Consider the following 14,141-nt stretch of genomic DNA (forward strand, 5'->3'; position numbering starts at 1 on the left):
TTTTTATGTTTTTAATTTTTATTTATTTTTTATTTTTATTATTTTTAGTTTATATTTTTATTATTTTTTATTTTTTATTTTCATTATTTTATTTTATTTTTATTTTTTATTTTTATTTATTTTTATTATTTTATTTTTTGTTTTTATTTCATTTTATTTTTATTTTTTATTTTATTTTTTATTTTTATTATTTTATTATTTTATTAAAATAAAAAATAAAATAAAATAATAAAATAAAATAATACAAAATAAAATATGTTTAAATGGAATATCAGTGCTGAATTTACTCTGAGCAAACCGACAGGGGCAAAAATGCTCATGAATGACCAAAATTTTGAGCTGGAGGTGACAAGAGTGATGATATTCTCCTCAACCTTCATCCTGAAAGTGAATTCTCACAGTCAGAACTCTTGAGACCTTTCAGATAATCTGTCAAGGTGAAAAGCCTCACAGGTGACACAGAGGGGTTTCAAATTGGAAAATCCTCCCTTCAGATGCTGAGTAATTGTAGCCAAGCTGGAAATATTTCATAGTAAATCTCACCTTCGTATGTGATGCTCAAAAACACAGCTGGGATTGTGCCTGTTGAGTTACAGATGAACAAAATGAGACAACACCTTTCCACTAATTTTTTAATGTCGCACATACTGCATTTTATAACATTAGGAGAAAAAAAACCCCAAAGTAAACCTTAGAGACAGAAAATAAATACAATTTTTACGAATATATTCAGAGAGAGTGCAAAAAATCGCATCTGTAAAACATTTAAATGCTGAATCAAACAACAACAAAAATTTACAAAAGCACTTATTTCTTTACACATATGTCAGCTTTCCTCTTATAAACACAAAAATATTTCAACAAATCTTACAAAGATCAAACCCTTTTGCCCTTCACCAGGAGAAAAGCGGTGAAGAAAGTTTATTACGTGGATGAGAAGGAAAAAAAAACCCAGATAAACAAAATGTAAAAGCCTGAACAGGGACTGAGGTGTCAGACTCAGACACTTTGAACTACATATAGTTAAAAAACATACTTTTTTTTCAGGAATAAGCAATGCTGGGCTGTTAAAGAGCTCTCACAAGGCAGCCCTTGGTGCCTGCGATGCTGATGCCACCCTCATGATGCCACCCTCATTGCCAAGCCCTGCCCATCAGGCAAAGCAAATGCTTTGACCAGCTGAGCCCCAAACAGCCCATCTGAGCTGAAGTTCCTGTGAAACCCAAACAGACAAGTAGCAGAGACTGGAAAGCCAAAGGACAGAGATGTGGTGTGGAATCTGGGGAGTTCTGGGGGTGGGAAGGGCCAGCTGGAGATCCAGCCCCTGAGGAAACTCTGGGATGCCCATGACAAGAGGCTGTGGGGCAGCACCACACGTGCCATGGAGCTGGTGGCACTCCCAGCCTCATCTGGATGAGCTCCCTGTGCACCACATGCACTGCTGGGGCCCAGAAAGCCCCAAAAGCAGCTCAGGCACCTTCCTGAAATTCAAGCATCTCACTGCACATTCAACCCAACAGGGATCTCCCGACACGGGGCCACCAGAAGCTGCAGCTTCTGGTTGGACATCCAGAAGGCACAAGCAAATGACTCAAGTCCTTAACTGTCATCCAAGAAAAAAGAAAACCTCTTGGGGAAAATGGAGAAAAATGAGGTTGTGTCCTCTAAAAAGCTGTCAGACCTTGCCATCAGAATCACCTTGGATAGCTCAGATTGTGATGGTCAGTAAAACTCATGGCTAGGAAACAACCTTTCCTAACAACAGAAATTTGCTGGATGCAAAGAACTAACCTAAGGGATCATAAAACCCCCTTTGATATAACTACAAAACTTCAGGGAACATTTACTGAGGACTGCACCAAATCAGAGGAATTTACCTTGCCAGGAGCACCATGACCTTCTCCAGAGGAAGCAAAAGAGGAAAGGCTTCCAAGTATGAATGCAACTAAATAAATTTATCATATGATAAAAGCAACGATACTTCAATCTCAATATAATTACTAATTATAAATTATATCTGCATTGCATAAATTATAAAAAGTTATAAAAACACATTTGCTCTGAGAGATTTGAGAACAGTGACACAAAACAGGCCTTTGGGCTTCCTGTTCAGCAACACCATTCAACTCTCACTTCATTATTTTACTAACTAGAGGACAGATAAAAACAGGACTGAAGTTTTCCAGAATCTCTGCAGTAAGTTCACCCTCCAGCAGATCACAGAAAAACCAACTTTTGATGTTCCAGGAAAGGTAAATTTTCACATCTTTTTTTGCCAGGCATATAAATTAAGAGTCTGAGCCATCAAGTGTGAGGGATGTCTTACAATTTTTTTTATAACTGGAACATTCTGGACTTTTTCAGTGTATTTTTAAATTATCTTCCTGTACAAGTATCCCTTAGAAAACCTCCAGAGACTTGGAATCCCTAAACTGTGAATCTCTACAAGAGAAGCCTTTTTGATTTATGTAATAAAAACATTTATAGGATGTAGATTTTTAGGTTTTTTCCCCCCAGAACATTTCCAAAGAACCTGCTCAATAATAGATGTGTCTCTCCTGTGCAGCTCAAAAGCTGTAGGGCTCTTTTACCTATGAGCTCTAACAAAGCAGTCCTTATTTAGGTCTTACAAGACAATTTCTTAAGTCTGAATAAGCTTTTTTAAACAAGCCAAGCCTGGAATTTCTATCTTTGGTGTGTTAGATCAGCATCAAATTTCTTTCTAAAACCTTTAGAAAATTGTTGGCAGATTTTTATCCTCATAAAGAATTCTACTAACTTCGCTCTAAGACTCCTTGGCCTGAGGTGGAGGATGAAAAATACGATAATAAAAGGAATTAGTTTGAGACAGAGGGACTGGGAGAAGGAGATTACAGTGCAAAACAGGTTTCAAATGTTTAACGTGGGAGGCACAACAGCACAAGCAGAGAATGGAGCAGCCAAAAGTTGCTTTCATTGTCTCACTGAGGAAGTGCAGTTGATTTCTGTTCCACTTGTGTATCTCCAAGCAAACATGAAGCCAATATCCAGTTCCTCTTAGTTCATTCAAGTAAAAATTAGGTACATTTTAAACCTATCTTTGGATTTTATGCTGTGTTACTGGAGAGACAAGAGTACACAGCATTTGGCATCATTAAAGCACTGAGAAACATTCATTACTCTTACCCCCCATGCCCCAAAAATAAATCATCACTCCCTGGACAGCAGCACTGACCACCTTCCATAGTTCTAGAACAAATACTGCAGGGAAGCACTTATGCTGTAGCATGACAAATATTTTTATTAATAGGTGGGTTTGGGAGCATCATCCTCATTTTAACACAAGGATGTGGGATCCTCAGCTGTATTTGACAAAGATCCAGTGACTGATGAGAAATTACAATGCAGTATTGTGGCCAGATCAGTAAAAATCCAGATTTCTAGCACTGGTCTCTAACTTTAGGAACTGTCCCTTAGACATCTAAAGTCCAATTTTTATAAGGGCTGAATGTTCCTGCTTCAGAAGGAAAGGAATATTTGCCACTTCTGTTCTCCAAGAGAGACATCTGTGAATGCTCTCAATGTAACATTAATGGCTCAAAATTCCACAAGATGGTTAAAGGTCCCAGGATAAACTGCTGATGGTCCCAGGTTGGATGATGTGCTCCTGTGGGTACCCTGCACTGCCACAGCCCTGAGCTCTCCCCTGGTTGCCACCCTCCTGCCAGCCACAGGGGGAAAAAGAGAGATGGGAAGAGCAGTGAAACCTGGCCCTAAAATACACCAACCACATCACATGGAGTTCAGGAGGGTGGATTTACAGATACATTCATTTAGAAGACTCACAAATAGTCAGTCCTGGGTTTGTTTCTTTCTCCCTCATTTTTATTATATTCTTTGTCATGCTCGCAATAAATATTTTATAAAGTGTGTTTCTTTTGAAGTTAAAAAAACAAAAAAAATCACAAATCAAAAAGCAACACTGTAAAAAGATTCTTGCTCAAATGGTTCTCTGGAAACTCTGTAAGCATGACCAGTTGGTGCAAAATAGCTGTTTTTTGGAACACAAGGCCAAAGGGCTCTACTGCTCTACTTGGCAGAGTTAGGATGTCCTGGCCAGGTCAGGGTCTGCTCAATGCACATGCTCAGTGAAAAAAAACAGTCATTGTTGCAAAACTTCAATATTTAACCTTCCAAGTATGTCTAGAGTTCTTTCTTTGCCAATTTGCTGCACTTACAGAGCCAAGGAAGGCACGCCTGCAGCTCATGCTCTCCTTACCCAGCTTTTGGGTGAAGATCTCCAAGTCTAGGCCACTGCTACCAATCCATATACAGGTTGCTTTGAGGTGCCTGGACTGATGTTTGGGCTGCCAGGTTGTGTTCACTTCTGCATAATGAATTTCTACTGCTTTTGGTACCCCCATCAGGACCTAAACTGGCACCAGGAAAAGAAACCCCTTCCTCCTGCTCCATAGGAATTGGCCTCTGCTTTTACCTGCACTTAAACAGAGTACTTAAAAATAAACTGAATAGTGTTGTTTTCTCAGGATTTACAGCTATGCATGTGTGCAATGCTTTTATAAAATATTGTTCTTCAAAACACTTAAACAAATTCCCATTGTGTGGAGAGATCTGCAATAATATTAGACAACATGTAAAGAACCAAAACAGGTCAGATTTGTCCATTACTGTATTCAGGGCAAGACAAGCTGCCTTCAGTTGCATTTCTTTAACAGAGGGAAGAACTTGACAGTTCCATTAACACAATATTCATGAAAAAAATACCAGACACCTTCATTCCATTAGGCATTTTAGCAAAAAAAAAAAAAAAAAGCCAAGCAAAAGAGGGAGAAGACAAGAAAAGAAACTGAACTAGCAGAGGGTGCATTGGTCATGGGTAAGATCACAAAACATGAAAATCCCACAGACTGTAACATGCAAAGGATGTTGGGACTTTTCAATGCTGGTTATGGTTAAAGAGACTGTACAGCTCCTAATTCTTTGTCCTTGAGGCTTTGTGAAAGTAAGACTTGCAACTTCAAGTTCATAAATAAAATGGAAATGACAGTAGTGCCATAAAAATGTAGGTAGAAAAATAGTGCAAAGCCAAGGGCTGGACACTTTAATCTGTCACAAGGACCTCAAAGCACTACCATTAGTGCTCTTAAAGAAAACACATACAGAAAACATTCTTTATTTATTATAAATGGCAGTTGCCTGCATTGCACTCTGTATTTAGAATGTACTGCCTGCCTTTCAAAGCTGTGGATGAAGAACAAATATAGCCTTTCACACTGGTGAGCACTGCCTGCCCTCCAGTCATGCCAGGTAGCAAAGTCAGGTAGTATTTATAAAAGAAATCAATTAAAAAGTAAACCAGACAGTATCAATTTAAGGCCTTTGTCCTTGCTAGTCTGCTCAACAGACTACACTTTTCTTAAAAGCAGAACACCTCCCACTTCTGTTGGAGTAACCAGAGAGCGAAGGGAAACAAAAAAAAAAAGGTCACATTTACAGCTGCCAAGAAGGCAAAGTTCCTGAGGCATGGCCAGACACAGCAGCACCCATGGGGTGACCCTCAGGGTGTGCAGGACAAGGGCAGTGAGCAGAGCAGGAGCCCCAACGCTGCTCAGGGAACATCTCACTGAGCCCGCCCAGCCCTCCTGGGAGGGGGGTTGGAATTACAACCACTTAGTGCAAACTCGGATCTGTTCCCACAGATCTAAAATGCACAGAGAAGAGTTCAGAACAAAAGAACCACCCTGATCTTGGCTACTCCTCGGTGAGCCTGGAGTAACTCCAGCTCTGCAGTGAGCTTTCAGTGAACTTGCACTAGTGGAACCCATAGCAGGGTCTGAACTAGTCTGAATTAAAATGAAGGGTTCATTAAATGTCAGCCTTACCAAAAAATATTGGTAACAGAGTTTGTTCACCTTGGGTGGGGCAAAAGGAATTCCCACCAATGGATGGAGCTCACATATACACAGCATTTCTCAAGTATTCACTTTAGCAGGTCCATGAGGTCTTAAAGGAAGGCTTTGCTTAGCCTGGTCTGAGTAACTTTTGAACAGGGTTCTTGCTGCCACCCCATGTAAACTGTTGGGAAAAATACACTGAGTGCCTGGAACATACATTGCACATAAGAACTCAGTATATCCACACCCACGAGGCCACTCTGTGCACACACAGCGAAGATCCCAACACAGCACAAAATGGGAACTGTGTCAAGGCCTTTCTTAAAATATCAGCTTCATGGTGAGTTTGTTACACTCATGGTACTGACAAAAGGCATGGCCAGCAGCAGGGAAATACTCCTACTCCTCATGTTTCATGGTAGATATGCCATGTTTCATCTGAAAAAAAAATAGCAGCCTTCTCAAGGTGGTCCAGTCTCTCAAAAGAGAGCCCAATCTTAGTTAGAAAGATAGTTTTGTTGATTTTTTTTTTACTTCTGTAATTGAGATCAATATTAAAAATCAAATCGATTTCAATGTTGAAAGAAATGCCATGGCAGCCAATTGACAGGCAACCATCACACACATGGGTTTGTCACCTTTAACAGGACACAAGCCACCAGGCAGAAGAACCTCATGAGGCTTTTCCCTCTCCCTCTTTTACAAAATACCCCAAACTTTCTGAGAAATCTGTCACCAAGAACCAACAGAAAGCACGACAGTAATGGCTGAATCTGCAAAGGCAGAGTAACACTGCAGGATCAGGTCATTGCAGCTGATGGAAAGTGGGCAAGTTCTAACAGTCCTGAAAGGTGGCTCATCTTTATGGTATGAACTACTGAGTGGTGTCCTGGTTTCCTTTTCAGGCAGCAAAAGCCTACACCACATGTACTGCACAATAATCTGGACTTTTCCCACACTAGGATTGGTTAGTGATAAAGTAGCCTGTAAAGAATAGGCACTTATCCCAAGAATTGGCAGAAAAAAAGGAGCATTGTTTGGTAGGTATGGCACCAAAACACAACCCTTGTGCTTCCTCACATACATGTTCTGTACAGATGGAGACTCAGACAGATGCAGTTTTAGGTGGTTGGTGGGCTGTGTTTTTTCTTTTTGCTCCGGCAGGATTTGCAAATGCAGCAGATGATGCAGGGAGATGCCACGAGCAGCAAGGGAGAGGTGACCAGTGCTATGATACCCAGTCCAACGAGGATCCCCACAACCTGAAAGACACGGTGGGGGAAAATATGTATTTAGCTAATGCAGAAAATAAAATACATGTGTGAAGGGACTGGAGCACAAGTGCTGTGGGGAGAGGCTGAGGGAGCTGGGGGTGTTCAGCCTGGAGAAGAGGAGGCTCAGAGGTGACCTCAGCACTGTCTGGAACTGCCTGAAGGGAAGTTCTGGCCAGGGGGGGGTTGGTCTCTTCTCCCAGGCACTCAGCAATAGGACAAGGGGGCATGATGGGCTCAAGCTCTGCCAGGGGAAATTGAAGTTGGAGAGCAGAAAAAACTTCTTTGCAGAGAGAGTGCTCAGGCATTGGAATGGGCTGCCCAGAGAGGGGGTGGATTCCCCATCCCTGGAGGTTTTTCAAGTGAGCTTGGCCGTGGCACTGAGTGCCATGATCTGGTAAAGGGACTGAAGTTGGACCAAGGGTTGGACTTGATGATCTCGGAGGTCTTTTCCAAACTAATCAATTCTGTGATAAGCACAGCATAGGTCACAAAAAAAAATTATGAAAACATGAAAATAATCATCTTGGTCCTTCCTTGAAGGGTAAACCCCTTTACTTCATGCATGCATGAGCTGGGAACACACCTGCGTTCTGTTCCACATCACTGAGGCCCGGGAGTGGCCCAGCTTGTTCCTGCAGGGGCCTCTGTCGTAATGGCGTAAGAAGATATCGTTCTGAAAAACAAAAGAACAAGCTGTAAGAGCAGGTTAGAGCAGTGCAGGGGGAGGTTCCACACCGGACTGGAAACACAGCCTTCCATTGCCAGCTGCCAGCAGACAAGTTCACCTGTCTTTGAAACAATTACCCAGAGAAGCTTCTCGCAGTTTCAAACATCGGCGTAGGTTTGGCACCTGAGCTGTCGCACACCATCTGTCCTCCCCCACTTTTAAAAAGCATTATGAGTTGCACCTATTGCACAAGAACCTGGTCTGTAATTTGGTGATAATAAAGAGGCCTGAAAACAAGAGAGATTTCTGAAAACTAGCAACATGAGGGGTCATTTTCCTGTGGTGCCTCCTGCTGGACCTACACTTTGAGTGGGGCAAAAGGAATTCCCACCAATCTTCTTCCTAGATTTAACTGGAAAATTTAAAAAGAAGAAAAATCATGTTTCCCTTCTCTTTTCTGGTTAAGACTTACTAAATTACCATTTTTTTTCTTCAGGAGGTGACTCATGCCCTGCATTACCCTCCCTTAGCCAGCTGTGCTGTAACCTGATGCTGCTTCCCCTTTCATTTGTCAGCTCTGCTCTCTGGCTCTGCAGGTATTACCTTCATCTATGCCTGGAGACCCTGCACACTTAGAAACCAACTACATTTGAATCACACAGCTACAACTGCTTTTTCTCCCTTTAAACTGACAAAAACTTTCTAAGGGCCTGACTGCAGAGCCTGTGAGCTCAGCAGTGCTGCACCTGAACACCCTGTTGGGCAATCCCCGGGTGCTGCTGGCACTCTGGAGCAAGCTGGGAGAGTCATCTTGGAGAATCCTGCTCACCCACACACAAAAGGGGCATAACACTAAGTGAAACCTGCTTGGCATGACAAGTAAAGGAAGGCTGGAGAATGAGGAAGTCTCACTGCTGGCTGCAGAGCTGAGGACAAGAAAAGCCACGCAGCACATAACATTTTGTTTCATGTGCTGGTAAAGTCCTTTACACGCTCCCACAGTGATTATTGATGGCTGTGCCAAAAAGGCAAGCTGCCACATACATGAGCACATTACTTCCTGGACTCTTAATTCTGCAAGGAAACTCCAAGTCCTCACAAGCTGAGACTGGTTTTCAACTCCTGAGAAGTAACTGCAACATGCACTTCACAATCCATGCTCGTAATCCAACGTTTTTATCCTCGAGCTTGCTCATAACCCTTCTCTTCAGCAGACACAGCACTAGAGATGGACTTGTTGCAAACCAGGTCCTAGTGAGACTGCACACACCAATGTGATGTTCAAGCAAATCCCAAGTTTATTCAAAAACACAGGTAATATATGGCCTCAAGTGACCCTGCCCTAGGTGCAGTGGTCTGACTCCAATTGGTTGAGGCTGGAAACATGTCCTTTTAAGGTGAAAATGAAACTTGTGGGGGTTGTCCTTCAGACCACCAGAATCAGCGGCGGCAACATGGACTAGTAAAGGAGATCTAGTCTCTGAAATACTCTACCATGGAACAACCCCCTTCACTCAGTACCAGAACATTTTTTGGATAGGCTATGTCCTTTGCTGTTGAAGCAGGTAGAAGACATTTATTTCCCTCACGTTCAATCAGACTGGTTTTTTAGCTACTGGAAGAAGGAATAAGAGCAAGGTATTGCTGGAACAAACCTCCAGCAAACAATTAGTCAGTCCTATTTCCCTCAAAGAATTAGCATGAGGCCCACAGGCATGGCTATAAGCATTTGTGTTAAAAAATATACTGATATAAATAAAAACACTGGGTGAAAGATAAGAAATAAACTGAGTCAGAAGCTGAATTAGGTGTTTTTTCTGCAGCACTTACATCCAAGTTCTGTAGACAGTACCAGCAAAACGTGTGCTTGCAGTTCTTGCACATCATCTGAGCACAGCCCTCATTCCGCTCAATGTAGATCCGACAAACTGGGCACTGCTTAATTGGTGCCTCTGTCTCTGTTCCAACAAGGGATCTAGAAGAACAAGGAAACATCAAATTGAAGTGTGAATGCAATTAATGCAATTACTGTGGATATTCTGGTCCACCATTTTCCAAAGCATCTAATATTCTTGTCCTAATGCACTAAATGTGTAAAGCTTCTTATATTCAGTACAATTCACTGATATATACTCCATACCAGGTGTAAGGCTATTAATACACTCCATTGCCTTGTTCTTTCACGCTACATAAAAACAACACTCACTACACCCACAAATTAATCACCTATAGCATTAAAACTTAGGACTTTGTTACAGACATCTTGCACAACTCATTTAACAGGACTGGATTATGCAATCCATAGCACTGTCCTTGTCTGAACAAAATAAGCTTAAACTCTACCAAAGCCAGAGATCAAACCTGGAGAAGAAAAATCACAGCAAGAGCTTTTAGGCCATTCCTTATTCAATGAAGTCTCCAGCAAGCAGAACACTTAGATTTTAAGTCTTTCATTTCTTGCAAAAGTTATAGAAAATTTTGAACACAGTACTAAACATAATCTGATTCTAAAAACAAAGGTGGGTGGTCAGAGACATGACAATTTAAACACAGAAGTGTTTTCTTTCTGTAGATTAATAACTTACGCAACCTTGTCTGTAGGTTATTTGCACCTAAGCAAGATGAGCATAAATCAGGTTTCTCACAGCAGATGAAATTTACACTCTGGGTAAAAGTTAAGGTTTGTCTATGCAGAGATTTTATAAGTATTAAGCAGAGGTGATCACTTAATCACAGTCTAAGCAAAATTCGGATCCTGGAATGTTGGTATTATTGGATTATTTGTATGGACAAAAGTCAATTCTAGCATGGAAATAAAACCCTGGAGGGCTCCACCTTTCAGAAGTATCAGTTGCAACCCAAGTTTGACAAGTACACAAATAATATTAATCATTAAAAAATAAAATGCATCATTTAAAGTAATATTTAGACTGGAATTGTATTTAGGAAATACTGGAAGGGATGGACAGTCTCAGAGATGAACTCAAGGATGTAGAAGGAAGTCACTCCCTGAGCCCAATGGGAGGCACTGTGACAAAAAGAACCAAAAGACTGCATGGATTCCCCTCTTACCCCTGCTCAGTGGGGACTGGAGTAGTTTGGGTGTCCTGGCACAGGTGCTGCAGGTGCCAAGCCTCCTTGCAAGAGGAGCAGAAGGTCAGGTGGCACACCGGGCACTCCACTGGCAGCGGCGCCCTCGACTCGCTCGGCGCAATGTGGCACACGGTCTGGCAGTCAGCCGTGGGGCACCACGTCCTCTGGGGGTCCAAGTGCACTTCTGAAACACCACAGAGACACAGAACTGTTTGTACAGCCCCCTGTTCATTCCATGACATGTAATTGGGTACACAGGACCCAGTTCTGCAGGTGGGTGTGGAAGTGCTCCATGCCCACGGGCATTTGAGCCACTCTTCTTTAGGCAGGTCTGCAGCTCAGCTCTGCAAAGGCACCTGCACCAAAAGCATCACAAGGACAGAAATAAACTACATGGAACATCCTTTTGACTTTTTATAGGGAGGTCCAAAATACGAACCTCACTACTGCTGACTGAGAAGCACATGTCTCCTGTGACACCAAGTCTTTCACATGTACAAGCCATGCAGTAACTTGCATGCAAACAGCAGAAAGACTGTAATTAAATTCATGTCAAGTCACTTTCCATGTGTTTTTTGCCCCCCTGTATCTACAAACTCCAGTTAATACACCGTGTACTGTATCATCACTATTTGTCTGGTAATCAGATTAGAACAATAGTCAAGACTGGGAGTGGAGACACTGAGTTACAGAGAATGATAAATGTTGATTCTTCCTCTTGCTTCCTGATCTTTATGTAAGGAATTGGAACTTGCAGGAGCTCCCTGCCCCTCCTCCTGCCCTGGGAGCTCTCTGGTACCTCCACTGACATCCATTAGATGGAGGAGATGTCTCAGAAACAGGTGCAAACCATGACTGTGAGATGATTATTTCCTCTTATTCTACTGCACGTGCTTCCTTTGCCTCTCAAAACAAACAAACATTGTGCTTTCCACTGAATGAGAGCCAGAACAATTTAATTTGCACCTTCATTAGTGGGGAGAAGAGAGACACAGCCCAACAAGTAATTCCTCATTTTTACACACTTTTTAAAAGTACAGTCCTGAGAAATTAGGATTTGTGTAGGTTCCCTCACTATTGCATTTACTCCTTTACAGAGTAGGTTCTGTGTGTTTTCTATTAATTAAAGGGCAGTTAAAATGAGATAAATTGTAGTTCCCGCAGATGCTGCTTAACATACCCAACTTTGGAAACCTGAATTCTCCTATCCTGTTTCTGGGTGAAAGACAGGATGTCTGGTTTTGACTTCTTTGTGAGGAGGGAAGTTGGGTTGTACATCTCAATGTTTTTTACCAGTTTGTTGCAGCAAAATGCCCTGTATGAGATGAAACTCCTTCCTCTCCCACTTCCTCCACTTTACAAAGAACTTACTGATGGAGTTTTGCAACCCATCCTGTCTCACACTGTTTGGTTTACCATGGAGTAAAAATGAAACCAGAAAAAACTTAAAAAGCACAGCCAAAAAAAGGTAAGAGACTCTCATCCTCCTCTGACAAGTTGTTCCATCTTTAGGTTTCGGGCCATTTCTCTTCCAACTGCTTTTCCACAGCCAGTTCAGCCACAACTGATTCCACTCTGAGGAGGAAAGTCCTCACAAACAGAGCCAGTATTGGGCAGAGATAAGGCCAGTTTTCATAGAGCAGGCAAGTGAGATGTGAGAGGCAGACAGGGGACATACAGCACACTGAAGAAAAGAAGTCCTGTCTCAGGAGAGGTACTCACTGAAAGGAGGAGTCTGTGATTCTATTCCACAGAATTGTAAGAACACCTCCTTTAAAATGGACTACATTTGGGTCAGGCATAAGAGGGAGATTTCCATCATCCACCACAGCCTACTGAGCAACTGGCACAGAAACATCATGCATGTGTCCTAACCACATCCTAGTCCTTTATTTCTTTAATTCTAATAGGGGCTGACATCAGCCCCATTCTAAACAGACACAGAGCAATTTTCTTCTACTAAAATATGCTGCACAGAAGCTCTGGGGCTTGGCCCTAACTGGATGCAGAGGAAATACAGATATGTAAGAAAGCTGGTTTTAAAGCCTGCAAGTATTTGCATTCTAAGAATGTGGAACCTACAAAAGAATAGCATATTGTCAGTGCATTCCTTATCAAAGTTAACTATTGTCTATAGATAGAAAATTTTGTGCCAATTAGTTCTCACTATTTTTTCACACAATATGAACAAAGCCCATTAAAAAAGCAGAATCTAATAAGCCAAGTCCAAGTGATAAGGGCAAAAATGGGGTCAGCCTTAGGGACAGTGCTAAACCCAGGACAGGCAAAAGGTCTTGGCCAGGGCTGGGATTAGTGCTTGGTGTCCAGGTCAGAGCTTTAGTTAGCAGGAATTGTTGCTCCCAGACATCAGTAAGCTGGATTTATTGCTGGAGCCAAAAGGCAAGGCAAAGAGCTGTGTCCAAGTCTGCTGCTTGGATAGAGTTTTACTCATCACAAAGGAGCAAGGACAGATCTGAGAATCATAATGAAAAGAGGTAGCAGAGGTGGAGGAGGATTTGTCAGACTTAAGCAAGAAAGAAAAGGGAAGGAGGATTTAAAAAATAGACAAGTTTCAGGCTTCTGGGAGTGGGAGGCAGTGAAAAAAGAGATGTAACAGTGAGTTGGACAAAAGATCATGGGTCAGAGTCTTCAGTAAAAAAGGGTTTACATGAAATGGATTAAAATGTCTCTCTTCCTTAACCCTCTAAATATGGTGATTTCAAGAGCTCTGATTTCCATTGTATAGGACTGTACTATAAGAGCTCTGATTTCCATTGTGTAGGATTGGCTTATGAACTGAAAGGACTTCCTAAGGAATTAAGGATAACTGAGGAGGTGGTAAAATAAGAGAGAAAAATAAAAAATGAAAGCAAGGTTGGGAATTTGTTTTCTATTTGGCCTGAGTGCCTGTTACTCACAGCTAAAATCTGCACTTGCCCATGAACTCTGGGGGTTATTTGAGTATACTAATTTTGAGGTTTCTGTATTTTGTGGTCATTCACAGTGACTCATGTCAGATGAGATCCTGTAAAAACCTCTGTGTTCTTCTATATGACCATCTTTTCAAGTGCATTACTTTGCTTAAACTTTTACAAACCTCTGCACTGTCTCACACATTCCCAGCCCACCTGCATTAATCTGAGCATGCAAAGCAAGAACATAAATAGTCTTTCAAGGAAAGTTTGAATCCAGGCAGAGTCAGGGCAGATGAGT

General features: G+C 41.8%; 1 protein-coding gene across 6 annotated transcripts in view; it reads right to left on the minus strand.

The window, feature by feature from the left end:
* Positions 1-616: 616 nt before the first annotated feature.
* The window catches only part of RNF144B (ring finger protein 144B), an 87,582-nt gene continuing 74,057 nt past the window's right edge, over positions 617-14,141 (minus strand). For all 6 annotated transcript variants that reach the window (XM_071553179.1, XM_071553182.1, XM_071553183.1 and 3 more), the window contains exons 5-8: positions 10,908-11,112; positions 9,666-9,810; positions 7,752-7,841; positions 617-7,156 (exon numbers count right to left, since the gene is read on the minus strand). In XM_071553179.1, the coding sequence (XP_071409280.1) occupies positions 7,016-7,156; positions 7,752-7,841; positions 9,666-9,810; positions 10,908-11,112 (581 nt within the window). In that variant the 3' untranslated portion in view covers positions 617-7,015. The remainder of the gene's footprint in view (positions 7,157-7,751; positions 7,842-9,665; positions 9,811-10,907; positions 11,113-14,141) is intronic.

This window comes from Pithys albifrons, chromosome 4 (genome assembly GCF_047495875.1).
Source record: "Pithys albifrons albifrons isolate INPA30051 chromosome 4, PitAlb_v1, whole genome shotgun sequence".
Classification (NCBI taxonomy): Eukaryota; Metazoa; Chordata; class Aves; order Passeriformes; family Thamnophilidae; genus Pithys; species Pithys albifrons.